Source organism: Procambarus clarkii, chromosome 44 (genome assembly GCF_040958095.1).
Source record: "Procambarus clarkii isolate CNS0578487 chromosome 44, FALCON_Pclarkii_2.0, whole genome shotgun sequence".
Taxonomy (NCBI): domain Eukaryota; kingdom Metazoa; phylum Arthropoda; class Malacostraca; order Decapoda; family Cambaridae; genus Procambarus; species Procambarus clarkii.
In genome coordinates, this window is record NC_091193.1 from 33,121,601 (window position 1) to 33,135,793 (window position 14,193).

General features: G+C 46.0%; 1 protein-coding gene across 2 annotated transcripts in view; it reads right to left on the reverse strand.

Moving 5' to 3' along the window:
* The window catches only part of LOC123773307 (heat shock protein 75 kDa, mitochondrial-like), a 47,188-nt gene that overhangs the window by 5,300 nt on the left and 27,695 nt on the right, over positions 1 to 14,193 (reverse strand). Inside the window, exons 3-4 of one of the 2 annotated variants that reach the window (XM_069300880.1) lie at positions 5,843 to 5,984; positions 3,149 to 3,379 (exon numbers count right to left, since the gene is read on the reverse strand). In XM_069300880.1, coding sequence (XP_069156981.1) covers positions 3,149 to 3,379; positions 5,843 to 5,984 — 373 coding nt within the window. Of the gene's footprint in view, positions 1 to 3,148; positions 3,386 to 5,842; positions 5,985 to 14,193 lie in introns of both variants that reach the window. The other variant, XM_069300879.1, reaches the window with a different exon arrangement.

Below are 14,193 nucleotides of genomic sequence, written 5' to 3' on the forward strand. Positions count from 1 at the left end.
ACATCTGGGACTCACAGATAATATGAAAAGAATCCTTAAGAATAGTTAAAGGAATCATTGACTTAAATGAACAACATTAAATATTGAACTGTACGAGTCTCTTGTGGCCCCATCTGGCCTACTGTGTCCTAATATGGAAACCTCACTTCAAAAACACATAAATGATTTTCCGCTTTGGAGAAAGTTCAAGACAGCAACAACAATCATGCCAGAACTTGTTCAACTGTCACTACCTCGAATCTTTGAAGGACTAACACTATAAATGTTTAAATTGTTATAGATTTTGATAGATTAGCCTATAAATTTTCCTAGAAATTACCTATTTAATATTATCTGTTAGATTAAGGACCTGCCCGAAGTGCTATGCGTACTAGTGGCTTTACAAGAATGTAAACACATAGGGCTATGTACTCCTTGTCACCTGTCCTCTTAAAAATAGCGTCGCTTTTGGCCGTTTACCCGTATGGCGAATATGGACCTAATTTGAAAATGAAAACAAAATGAAAATAAATTTGGGATGTTTTTTTTCAACAACAATAAGTTAAGGGTCCTCTGATAGGTTAGGTGGGCAGGAAATTCTCATAAAGTTTCAAAACGTTATGAAAAATGTTAATGGAAAGAATCCTCTTCTAAGCTTGCAGAGTAAGCCGGACGACTCAAACAGAAAACGGAACAGTGCGTCACTTTTGTGAGTCTATTTCATTTCAAATAACGTCCAAATTTGGCCATAGCGCCGCGCATACCAGCCAAAGGTGACGTTAATTTTAAGAGGCCGGGTTGATCAGAAACCCAATATAACTTGTAGTTATATAAATAAATAAATAACAGCCGAGGCGTTTGTAATACTGACCAAGTTGGAGGTCATTAATACAGACCACTTCTCTAAAATGTCATATTTGACACAGACAGGCTGGACAACAGCTTCAAGCTCAACAAGCCACAATGTAACACAGAAAATAGATGTGTTGTTTCCCCCATAGGATTATTAACCCATGAACCCGCTCAACCACTCAAGTCGTAAATGCCGAGTCATTCCTCTTGTTCACAATATACATAAGACAAATCCTCAATAAAATAAGGGGGGAGGGAGTAGGAAGGCTGACCTTTGACAAGGTGCCGCCGTCCTGTCCCCGTCGAGGCCACTGTAGATGGTGGCCCTTAGGTCAATTCATCATAGGAGCCCTTCTCCTTCCATCATTCTGAATCATGCTCATCGTACTAACCTGCACCCCCCTAATCCCCCCCCCCCACCACCACCACCACCTTCACACAATCTGTGGCCAAAATTTCTAGTTTCATTCAGATTTTCATCAAAATATGTCGAAGATTTCTCTTTAGGTTGTTTTAAGGGGCCTGACAGCCGAGTGGACAGCGCTTCGGATTCGTAATCCTGAGGTTCCGGGTTCGATCCCCGGTGGAGGCTGAAACAAATGGGCACTTTCTTTCACCCTGATGACCCTGTTTACCTATCAGTAAATAAGTACCTGGGAGTTAGACAGCTGCTATGGGCTGCTTCCTGGGGATGTGTAAGAAAAAGAAGGCCTGGTCGAGGACAGGGCCGTGGGGGACGCTAAGCCCCGAAATCATCTCAAGATAACCTTAAGATTGCTGGCTAGCTACTGGCATGGCTATTAAGGCCACCACAAGCGCCCTAATGACTTAACTAGCGGGTACACCTATGGCTGCCACCTGACAATCACCTCTATATTTTGTCTAAATACATAAAATATACAAAATAATAACGAATAACAACATGAAGTACACACCCCGAACAATCCTTCCTATATTATGATTGATTAATGATATCTGTAACACATTTATTTTTTTTCACTGGTAATCAACGTGACCCTTGCCAGGCGGCGGCTGGTCGACAACTGAGCCACACGTTAAGAAGTGGGACTCCCAGACGCGCCACTCACCCTTACTTCACCATAATATCTAAACTGTCAACCTCTAATACAGTTAAGCATCGGACCACCAGAGGCGCTACTGCTCCCCTGTTATTACGCCATCCATATAATAATTACTCTCATTATTCATTATTGCAACGTTTAAATACATTCAACACACTGTAGTGACAGTGTCAGATGCAGGCGAGGAGTCACAATAACGTGGCTGAAGTATGTTGACCAGACCACACACTAGAAGTTGAAGGGACGACGACGTTTCGGTCCGTCCTGGACCATTCTCAAGTCGATTGTGATGAGGTAGAGACAGGCAATAAATAGGCAAGAGAGAGCTGAGGAGGAAAGTAAGGTGTAGGGGATAGTAGTAATAATGAGAACTGCAGAAGGAATATTGGCCCATACGAGGCAGCTCCTATTATAACCACCGAAAGAGAAAGAGATAGTAAGAATAAGAAGAGGATAGCAAGGGAGCGTAGGAGAAGACAATGAACAGAAAAAGGTGAGAAGAGAGAAAGAAAAGGAAAGAGAAAGAAAGATAAATGGAAGGGGGTAAGCTTATGTTAAGTCACGTTTGTTAGAAAGATTAGAGCATTTGAGTATATACTGTGAAAGGGAAGAGTCCACAGCAACAAAGCCAGGACTCAAGTTCATGTTGAGTACATTGTGTATCAGAGCCGATTCTACAAGACGGCGTCTGTGTAGAGTAGAGGCAGGAAAGATTATTTTGTAGGAAGACCAATCAATGGGATGATTAGAATCCCTCACATGGCAGAAGAGAGCATTGTTAGTGTCTGCAGACTTAACACTTCTCTTGTGTTCTTTAAGTCTGTCATTCAGTGTGCGGCCAGTTTGCGTAAATGAAATTTTTTTGACCATCATTGTTTGCCGTGATCGCCAACATGGTATTTAGAAAAAGTTGATCTGCTGCTGACCTCTTGCTAAATCTCTCCACTAAGTGACATTAGACGCTGGATGAATCATAGATCAGCAGTGTTGTTGATCTAAATATAGCAGGTGCATTTGAGTGGGTCTGGATTAGTAGGAAAGCATCACGCACTAGCCCCTATCAGTCACCATTCTGCAATATAAACAAAATCCCCCATGCTTTCCACATCACTTGTAATACAGGAAATATGGAGTGGATTAACAGGAATGAGAGAGGACCAAGTCAGAGAGAGAGAGCTGAGGGTCAAGGAAGTCTATGTTCCCTCTCTATTACAGGCCAAAACAAAAATTCATACCTTGGATTAATTTCCAACTGTGGCTGCAAAAGTGAGTATCTGGTGTCTTCGGGTACTGTGTAAATTGAGTGTGTACGAAGTGTCTTGCTGCACCCATCTCTTCCACAGTGATGACACATGGATGCGACTCCAGACGAGAAGTAGCCTTCACTCCCCAACATCGTCCAGCCAACACAGTTTTTAGCCAGTCCATCAATTCAGTTGCTTGGGAACGACGAAGACTACTCTCAGCTGACACTGTAAAAAAATGGACACAATTTATATGTTATATGCAATAAAAAACCAAAGTTGAATGTAATGAAACGCCATTTTCTGGGTGAGACCTGGAGGCTCCCCGGAGCTTACTAGGCTGATATGCTAAAGTCAGCCTTTGGCATCAGTCATGTGTATGGAGTTCTGTGGGCCTACCGGGGATCACGAGGCAGAACCTGGCCCCCTCAGAGAGGGGGCCAGGCATGGGGAGCAATGGCCTATAGAAACCCTCGTGTGGTTGGAAGCAAGTACGGCGTCGACCCATTGCAGATGAGGCCACCCCAGGTGGCACATGCAACCCGGCCTCAGACTCCACCTATGGCCTACCTCGACCAACTCATGTGCATAGCTCTCTTCCTGGCCAGAGCAGAGCACCCGGACATTCTCTGAGAGCCAATCTGGAAGGAGCTCAAGGAGGCTCAGCAAGCCTGCGACAGAACCCAAGTGCCGACAGGCCCGAAGGTAATCCACCACAAACAATGCCAACAGCGAGGGAAATAACATGAAGCTGCAGCTCACTAACCTTTGTGAGAAAGGGCGGAGCCAAAGATAGGCATCAAGGGGCTCAAAGTCGAGACCCTTTAAAACCTAGAACACATTCCACTAGTCCACGCCACTCCAGTATGCAGGGATCGGCAAAGCCGCGCCAAGAAAAGTGAGAAAAACAATGGGGTGTCAGCTAGACAGAACGACCGAAAAACCTTGGACTGTACCAAATAGGATAAGAAGGACCTGAACTCAAAACAGGCCAGGGCCAAAGCCAAGGAAAAAACTGGGCCACACAACAGAAGCTCATGCTCCTCCAAAGGGGAAGACATGAGGACAGAAACCTCCAGAAAGATGCCTACCCCCAGGGAAACCCAAAGGAACCCCGAAAGCAAAATTGAGAGGGAGTCGAACCCAAGTCTAAAAACGTACAGGTATGAAATATCCCACTCCTGCATAAAAATACCATGCATGAGTATGAAAATACCTCCCCCCCCCCAGTAGGAGTATGAGTAGCCTGGGAGAAGCTTCGGCACAGCTTGTTTTAACAAAATAACTGGTCACACAGACCACAATGCTCCCCTGGTCACACAGACCACAATGCTCCCCACCAACCAAAACACTCCCAAACCAAGGAAAAACAAAGACACAGATTTACTTATTAAAGGTTTTAATATATTTAATTTATTTAATAACACAGATTAAAGGTTTACCTTAAGGGCGAGGACCACCACAAGTGAGGAAGCCCCCCTGAAAGGAGTGTTGACTGAATGCCCCCAGGGAAAGATAACCTTCACCATGCAAGGCTAGTACATACAGAGCGCACAGGGAAGGAAACCCTGAGCACATGCAGTTCCAGTACACTAAACTCCTGGCTCACGCACACATCCCTATAGGAACACACCGCCTCAAAAGCAAAAACACCAAAGAAAACGGGATGCCAGAGCAAAGTGACTACCAGGCCCGGACATCAGTATAGAACTAGACTCTGCACGACCTGGCTGACTCAGGCAGGTGGGGGGGGGGCAGACTAGTGATGGGGAAGGGGGGGGGCAGACTAGTGATGGGGAAGGGGGGGGCAGACTAGTGATGGGGGAGGGGGGGGCAGACTAGTGATGGGGGAGGGGGGGGGCAGACTAGTGATGGGGGAGGGGGGGGCAGACTAGTGATGGGGGAGGGGGGGGCAGACTAGTGATGGGGGAGGGGGGGGGGGGGCGCTAGTTTCACAAAATTTTGTTTTCATTGTGGGGGAGTTCGTTTGGGAAATTTTAGGCTACGGTTTCGTTTTAACCATGCGGTAGTCTGTTTTGATTTGCTTATCTTGCTAGGAGCCTTCCCTTGGATGGTGGAAAAGATGATAAACTTTACATTTATTTAAAGTGTTCACAGGCCATTCCTCCCTGCTCCTCTCTGAGGGGGGGGGGCAGGATCTGGCTCATAGTTGTTTTGTTGTATAAGATTCTCTCCTTGGAACAAAAAGTTCCAAGTAGCACGGGCTATGGTGAGCCCGTAGTGGACTTTTTTCTCATAGTCCACAGAAGGCCAACAGAACTCTGCAACTGATGACACCTAGTAGTATGGCACTTATTCAGTGTGATAGCTCCAGAGAGCTGACAATTTCCCTCACAGAAAATACAATAACAAAAGCAGTATTAAAAATCAAATTAATGATTTGAATGCACTTGTGTGCAAAGATTCAATGGGCATTATGGAATTTTAATTAATCCAGATTGTAGATGAATGTAGACAATTGGAAACTTACGAGAACAGAAAATTATGGGACACCAGTTATTTCACATTAATATACAAATTAAAAGAGGAAGGGAATTAGCAGTAATATCAGAAATTTTTTTAAATTTTCACCAAAGAATGAATAAAAACTCATGAACATAATGTTTTTTCTGTCTTCTTAGCAGCCAGTTAGAAAAGTTATACAAAAGTTGTTAAGTTTCTTACTTCCTTCGTAATCAACTGCTTCTTTATGCTGACGCTTTTCCTTCTCTACAGAAACAATTTTCCTGTTAGTGAATTCCCGTAGCTGCATGAGAACTACTACATCATAGGCCTCGTAGCAGAATAACACTTCCACATTGCGTTCCTGCACAGGAGAAAAAAGAAACACATTAACTGTTATATCCTCAGTATCATAATTCTAAGAACTGTCCAGCATTGCAAACATCACTAAATTATTGTATTGAGTGGAACACCTTAAACCTAAATGGTTCAGAGATTAAGGTGTGGATGAACAAGTAAGTCTGTTTTAGACCTGGAACAGTTCCACACCGGCTAGTCTTAGATGATATAACTACTATTTGAGTCTTATTAATTCCACAACCTATTTTTTTCTGGGGAAAGCCCCTAGTGGCTCCCTGAAGCTACTATACTGATATAGTACCAAACTACAAGGTGCCATCAGTTGTGGAGTTCGTATTGACAGAACCTGACCCACCTCACAGGTGCAGGGAGCAAAGGCAGTTATGAAAAAAATTTGTCAACTTATTTTTTTTGCCACCACCAAAGCAAGGCACCCAGAAAGTCAATGCAACAAAATAGACCACAGCCTCAAAACCACCAAATGAACAACAATGTAAACAAACAATTGAAAATTCATGAAACTTGAGCTAGCTCATTTGCCCCCACCTCCCTCAACATTTGGGGGAAGGAGGGAGGCAGTCAGGTGTCAGCCAACTGCTCCACCCTCAGTTCTAATGCTGATATGTATGTGCCTAGTTCCTCTCTCATTGTTCTGACTCTGGTCTTGGTTTCAGCTCAGTGGTGTTTTGCCCTCGAGGCTTTTTCTGTGTATGGTTGTGCAACGTGAGCCAGGAGTTTAGTGTTCTTGGAGCTGCATGTGCCCAGGGCTACCTTCCATGTGCGCTCATTAAGTGCTGTCCTTGCGTTGTCAGGGTTCACTCCTTAAAGGGGTCTCCATGCTTGTGGTGGCTCTCGCCCTGAAGGTAAGCTTATTGTCTTGGATTGTCAGTCTCTCCTTGGGTCGAGTGTGTTTATATGCTGGTGGGGCGCACTGAGGTAGGCCTTCCAGATTACCATACCTGGTTTGGTCTGCTATTCTCCTGTGTTCCACGGTCGGGTATCTTGAGAGTTAGTGGTACTTAATTGGTAATTCGGTCCTTTTATGGCCTTTATTTTTCATTGTGCCCTCATTCCTCTAAGGGGGGTTTATTTGTGCCATTCCTGACTTATTAGGTTTACCTAGTGTCTAGGCATGGATGTTCCCCTTTTTGGTTTCTCTCTTACTCTTTCTGGTGGTATTGGGTGTTAATAGGGGAAACCTATACAATTATATAGGAGTTACCACCATGGCGATAACAGTGCCTGGGCATACCTGCAGGGAACATTCACCCTGCAAGCCCTGGAAAACCCCTATGGGTTTGGTGGTCCTTGTGATCCACCCACCATCCCTGCTCTCACTTCGAGCAAATTTTTGGGTTGCGCACCATCCATGCTTTGTGGCAATGTTCAGTTTGTCTGCCTCCACTGCTACCTGTTGAGTCTGTGACACCTTTGGCCCTGAGTCATGAAGGGGATGCTCCCTTCAAGTTGCTCTACTCTGCCAATTTTGGAGGGGCTTCTGGCAGCAACTGCTGGTGTCTTTAGTTCCTGGATTGCAGCAGTCAAGGTTGTGTCCCCGGTTTGAGGTCCGGGGCTAGCAAATGATGCTTGTCTCATGGAATAGGCGGTGATTTTGTCCATACCTCCTTTTCCTTATTTCTCCTTTGGGCAGGGGGTTTGCCCTTCTTTTCCCCTGCCCCTGGCCCAGTAGCAGGTTTAGGGTTGGGGTTTTTCTTTGGGATATCCCTTCCTTCAGCTACGAGGGTTGTCCCTTTCAATTCGAGTGTAGATACAGTTGAGCCTTCTCATCTTGCCAAGGTTTCTGGGAACTCCTTTTTAGTTCCATCACACAAAACAATAAAAAACCAGCTTTGAATGTAATGAAACGTCATTTTCTAGGTGAGAGCCCGGAGGCTCCCCAGAGCTATCCAGGCAGATATGTATACAGTATTATTACACTTTGGCATCAGTGTGAATGAAGTTTTAGGCCTACCAGGGACCACGAGCCAGATCCTGGCCCCCTCAATGAGGCACGAGGAACAATGACCTATAGAACTGCACATGTGATTTGGAGCATTCTATGTCTGCCATTGACCAGGCCAGGCACCCAGAAAGGCAAGCGCCTCAAAACAAGCCCCTCTTCTGGTTAAAACCACTACTGAAACTAACGAGTGGACTCAACTACCCAAATGAAAACGAGCATGATGTCACATGTGCCGTGTCACTTGTCTGTGCAGCTCCCCCCCCCCCCCCCCTTATCCCCCGGGAGGGGGAAGGGGGAGCCCCAGACCCCTCATGCCAGCGATCCACACCCCAGTTCTCGGCTGATGTGATAAGGCTCAGTCGTGTGGCTCCAGCTCCAAATTCTCTCTGTTGTGCTATGCCTTGTGTTCAGTACTGCTCTTACAGTGGCGTGTGAGCTGGGAGTAATAATCTAATATTCACAGGTACTCGGGCTGCATGTGCTTAGGGTTCCCTTCCCAGAGTGCCCTGTACTGAGTGCTGAGTGCCCTGTACTGAGTGCTGACTGCCCCAGCCCTTGGGGACTGGGGTTGTCTTCCACAAGGCACCTTGGGAACTACCTCTGTTGGTCTTTTGCTGCTCGGTAATTGACCGCCCTGGGAGTGTTGGGGGGTTTCCTCCTCGCTTTTTACCTTGGGGGTAACTGGTAGTTTTTGCACTGGTAGGAGCACAGGGTACTGCGCAGCTAGTTTTCACTTATTACAGTGGCCGGCTCTGTTCCTTCTGGGTACCGTTGTCCTCTTGCAGGGTTTTTCTTTTCATTTTTTTTGTACCTAGTTGGGGGGAGGGGGTGGCCGGCTTTTGTACCTAGTGGGGGGGGGGGGGCCGGCTTTTGTAACTAGTGCGGGGGGGGCCTGCTTTTGTTCCCCTACCCCCTGTTATATTAGGACCCTGACCTCCTGGGCTCGGTGGTTCCCCCTGCTTGGCCCCCGTGAGTAGACACGTCCCGGGGGTTCAGTTTTAGAAATTTGTTTGGTAGGCTTGGGTGCCAGTTAGCAGTACCCTGGCTGGGCTTACCCTTAACAAAACCTGTCTTAGGGCCCTGAGAAGCCCTGTAGGGGTGAAAGGGGTCCAATGGATGCGACCCCTGGGTCCCCACTCACTTTTTGAGAGTTTGAGGGTTGCTCTGTCCCCTTGTCTTAGGGCAACGCTCAATGTTTTTGCCTCCGTTATGCTGCCTGTCGAGTAAGTGACACCTTCGACCCCGAGTCCTGCTGTTACGAATCTTACTAGGATTCTAACATTACTCTTGATGCTTATATTACTATTGTCTTGTTCTATAATTATTATAGTATCCAGTTGGATGATATTAGATTCTTGTATGTTATATATTGTAGCATGCTGTTGTGTGCCTGAGTTGCATTATATTGTATGAGGCTTTTGCAAGTATTTTCATGTTTGTTTCTCCGTGTGGGGGGTTGACCATATTTGGATGTGGCCAGTGTGGGAACTTGATGTCAAGCGAGTGAGTATAGTTCAACCTTGACTAATTCTTATTATTGTTTGCCAGTAAATTATATTGAGTAATGTAACATTATTATATACTCTTATGATTAATAATGATTTGAATATTAGTACTACATTTTGTTAGTAGAATTTCTACAATAGTTTATGTAGATGTTTAGTTGATATTGTGGTAGATCCGGGTAGCCCTGGTATCCGACGCTTGGGCAGAGGCTGGCAGCTTTGGTCGAGAGGAGACATGTTTTAAGTTAAGTCCTTGGTAATAGTTATTTTAGCTAATACTCGGTTAATTCTCTAGTTAGATGATTGTGTATTTTCCCAAATTAGAATTCATGTGCTGGTGTGATTGCTCATTGCTCAATAAGGATTTTATTGATATTATTGCATGCTAAAGAATATTTCTGACTATTATCTGTATTATTTAATTGTTATGTTTGTCAACCTTAGCGTAAATACATTGTTTCCCCAAGTTATGCAGTGTTTTATTCCCCTTTACCCCTAGACACCTGTTGGCAAGGGGTACGCCAATTGCTGAAAGCGGCGGAGGGTCACATTTTGACCAAACCCCTTTGCAGTTTTCAAAATATCCCAAACATCCCAAATTCGATACCTGTGTTGTAATCCACAAGTTAGTAGGAATTATTAGCTAGAGGATCATTACTACAACACTTAACGAATGATGATTGGAAGTACATGTTAAGTAGACAGACTATGGATCACATATCTAAGAAAGGTCAATGGATTATGACCGAAGCTGTTTAGCCAAATTAATAATTCCTGGAAAGAGGAATTATTCTTCGTCAGGCTTCAAGGATCAAGGTTACCGCTCTAGGGATAAGGTTAATCGGATTTTACCTTCCTTGAGAGGCGTAGTGAAATGTTTGAGGCCATGGTCGGGAGCCGGTCGGCCGAGCGAGGGAGCCGGTCGGCCGAGCGGACAGCACGCTGGACTTGTGATCCTGTGGTCCTGGGTTCGATCCAGGCGCCGGCGAGAAACAATGGGCAGAGTTTCTTTCACCCTATGCCCCTGTTACCTAGCAGTAAAATAGGTACCTGGGTGTCAGTCAGCTGTCACGGGCTGCTTCCTGGGGGTGGAGGCCTGGTCGAGGACCGGGCCGCGGGGACACTAAAGCCCCGAAATCATCTCAAGATAACCTCAAGATATGGTTGGCTAAAGTCAGTCTGATTGTCGGAGTTGAACTGAGAAGTCCTCTGGATCTCCGTTTGCGGCAGTAGCAAAGTGCAGCAGACAGCTATGCGAGAACCTGATGTGATCTTAGTGACCAAGTTAAGTCTGCAGTATGTGAGTATTGAATGAAAGACTAACCGGGTGTGGAGCGTTGTAGTAATCATTCCGTATTAGGGACTTAGGCGGAAGTTACGAGTGTGGGTGGTGATCGCGGAGGTCAAGTGGTCTATGGGTATTGGAAGTGTATTGACCTAATAGAGTATGTTAATATGTTATTATTTGTCAGAGTCTATTCTTGGTAATTAAATGACAAAACCCGACGGCCTTTAAATACCTTCCATATGTTCATTCATTGTGTTCCAGTACAAACCTAGTGGAACGCCTCAAGGGTCTGGTGTATCAACCCGTTCTCGCAAATTTAATAAGTCAATATTGACTTATTAAATATGTGCATAGGTGATATACTTAACATAATAGATACCCTTAAAAAGATTCATAGAAAACACCGACCTTACCTAACCTTGTTAATGTCTTAAGATAAGCATCTTATTGCTTCGTAATTACAATTATTACCTAACCTATAATAGTTATAGGTTAAGTAATAATTGTAATTACGAAGCAATAAGATGCTTATCTTAAGATACTAACAAGGTTAGGTAAGGTTGGTGTTTTCTATGAATCTTTTTAAGGGTATCTATTATGTTTAGTATATCACCTATGCACGTAGTTAATAAGTCAATATTGACTTATTAAATTTGCGAGAACGGGTTGGGTGTATGTAGGAGTACCCGGTGGTAGTAACGGTTGCTGAGGCAAGGTGTTATGTGTTGTGTAATCGCTGTGTTCGGAATGAACCGGGGTTCAGCGTCACAACATATTTGGTGGCAGCGCAAACAGGTTTTGGAACACTTTGAGAGATGAAGGAAGTGTGTTACTGGTTTTGTTGGTGAGGGAATGTTCGGGAATTGGTAGACGTCGGGTTGTGTTCAGGACGGTGGATATTGGGGTGCGGAAGGGAAGGTGTGTGGGCCAGTGAGTGGCCATAGTGGGGTGTGTGGCCAGGTGGAGTGGCCACGTTGTGCGGCAGGGAAAAGTCCAATAAGAGGTGGAAACAGTAGTGTGGGGAACTGATAAGTGACGTTGTTAATGGTGGCTTAAAATTATAAGTGATTCTAGTGAGATTAAGGGAATAAGGCCAAGTAAGGTTACTGTACGGCAAAGCGTCAAGCTGGTTCATACACGAGCACATAAGGGGCGAGTAGCCATGACGGGTACGGGTAGTAATAGGGGCGCCAGTGGCCAGGCCACGAGTAATGTCGGTCAGGGTGAGAGTGGTGATAACACGGCGGCGTTGCTTACGGCGCAGGCGGCAGCGTCAGAGACAATTGGGCAGGTTGCACAGTGGTTGAAAAATGTGTTGAGCACGCATGAGACGACTAACGCAGGACCTAAGGTATATGGAGACATACCCACGTTTTGGGGCGCCAAACGGGATTCGAAAGGTCAGTTACTGACGGATATTAGAACATTTTTCTTTGCTCTAGAGAAGGCGACTAGTGTGGGGTCATGGTCGGATCAGGCAAAGATTGCATTGGCATATTCCAAGGTGAAAGGGGAAGCAAAGACCCTGCTCAACTCGGCGGAAATTAGAGAGATAAATAGTTATAGCGAGTTTAAGCAGGAGCTGATAGATCATTACGATGTGCAGCACGATGCAGTAGAACTAAAGGCTCAGTTAGCTGCACTTAAACGAGAACCAGGGGAACAATTAAGGGCGTTTGGCCATAGAATAAGACTCTTGGGTGATGTGATTGAGCGGACGGAAACGCAGTTCACGGGGGTAGTAAGAGATTCTATGCAACGGAGTGTTTTTTTTGGTGCATTACCGCGGGAAAGTGCGTTACACTGCAGGGAAGCTAAGTCTTTTAAGGAAGCGGTGAAACATGCAGTGTTTTGGGCGGAGAATAGCCCGACACATAAACTGACAGAGGATGACATTTTCAAGGAAGTGTCCCCTAAGGAAGAGGCAAATCTTGCAGACACGCAAGAGAGACAGGTTCAGCTCTGGGCCCCAGTAGCTCAGCCAGTGGAGGATGGACCCGCGGCGGGGGTCACACATTCCAAGGGCAAGGGGCGAGGTGCTCCTCGACGTAACAATAATAAGGGCTGGGAGCCAAGGGTGTTCCAGGGACACAATACGAGTGGGGTGTCGCGGGGACCCCATCAGAGTACTCGCGGGCAGCGAGGAGGCTATAATCAAGGGGCACGTGGAGGCAGGTTCACTCCTGCTCCACCACGATACACGCCTGCTCAGGGAGCAACAGGAATGTACCACCAGAACCAGGGTACCGGTAGAGGGTATCCCCGGGGAACGGGGTACACTGCAGGTAAACACGAGCCAGAACGACCTAAGCAGACAAAAGTGTGTAAGCTGTGTGGTGACGGTGGTCACTTGGCCTGGCAGTGTAAGCTTTTTGTTCCGCCTAATTACCCAGTGTGTACAGTAGGGGGTGGGGGACAGTGGTTGTGTACCGTCGGGTCGGGTCATCCCATAAAGGTGCATTTACGGTTAAAGGGCACTATCTATACAGCCTTGGTGGACACCGGTGCTTCCGTGTCCATCATGAGTCGTAGCGTGTTAGGAGCAGACGTCAGGCTGATACCTAACAACAGGAGATTAACGGCGGTGGGGGATAATGCGTTGCGGGTGTTGGGAGAGACAACTGTGGATTTCCAGCTAGAAGATAGATGGTTTAAACATAGTTTTGTAGTAATACAGGATATAGGGCTGAAACATACCAACATTATCCTGGGAATTGATTTCCTCGAAAAATACTCATGTACCATAGCGTTCAGCGCAAGGGGGAATAAATTGGTATGTGGGGGTCAAGCGGTAGACGTTAACAAGGTGAGTAGTAGAGAAGGAGTAGCAGTAGTGGTAACTCGGCTGGGGACCAGAATATACAGTGGGCAGTCACGGTACCCAGGGATGTCACCATTCCGGGAGAAGCATCCTTAGTGATTAAAATGGCATGTAAAGCCAAGGGATTAGACGTTGTGCAAATTGAGCCATTGGATAATCCAGCAGGGTTGGTGATAATGGAGACTATTGAAGACATAAATGAAGGGGTAATTCGGTTGAGGGTTTTTAATCCCTCTCGGTGGCCAGTCACCTTGAGTAAGCATGCACAGGTAGCGTGGGCGCACCCTGTGGAGGAGATTATTGCAGCCATGTCAGTAAGTCAGAGTGAGGGCGACGAGGATAGAATGGATAAATTAATGGGAATAGTGGATAGGATGTCCATGGAAAGGGAGGTTAAGGAAGCCTTAAGGGGCTTAGTAAGGGAGTTCCCGGATGTTTTTGCGTTGAGAGGGGAACCCCCGGGGTGCATTACTCAAGGAGCACATAGGATTGACGTAGAGGGCGCACATCCCTTATATACGAGAGCATATAGCATACCAGTGGCACACCAGAGGGAGGTGAAAGAGGAGATAAGCCAGCTAAGGGATCATGATATCATTGAACCATCCAGTTCACCGTGGCACAGCCCTCTCGTAG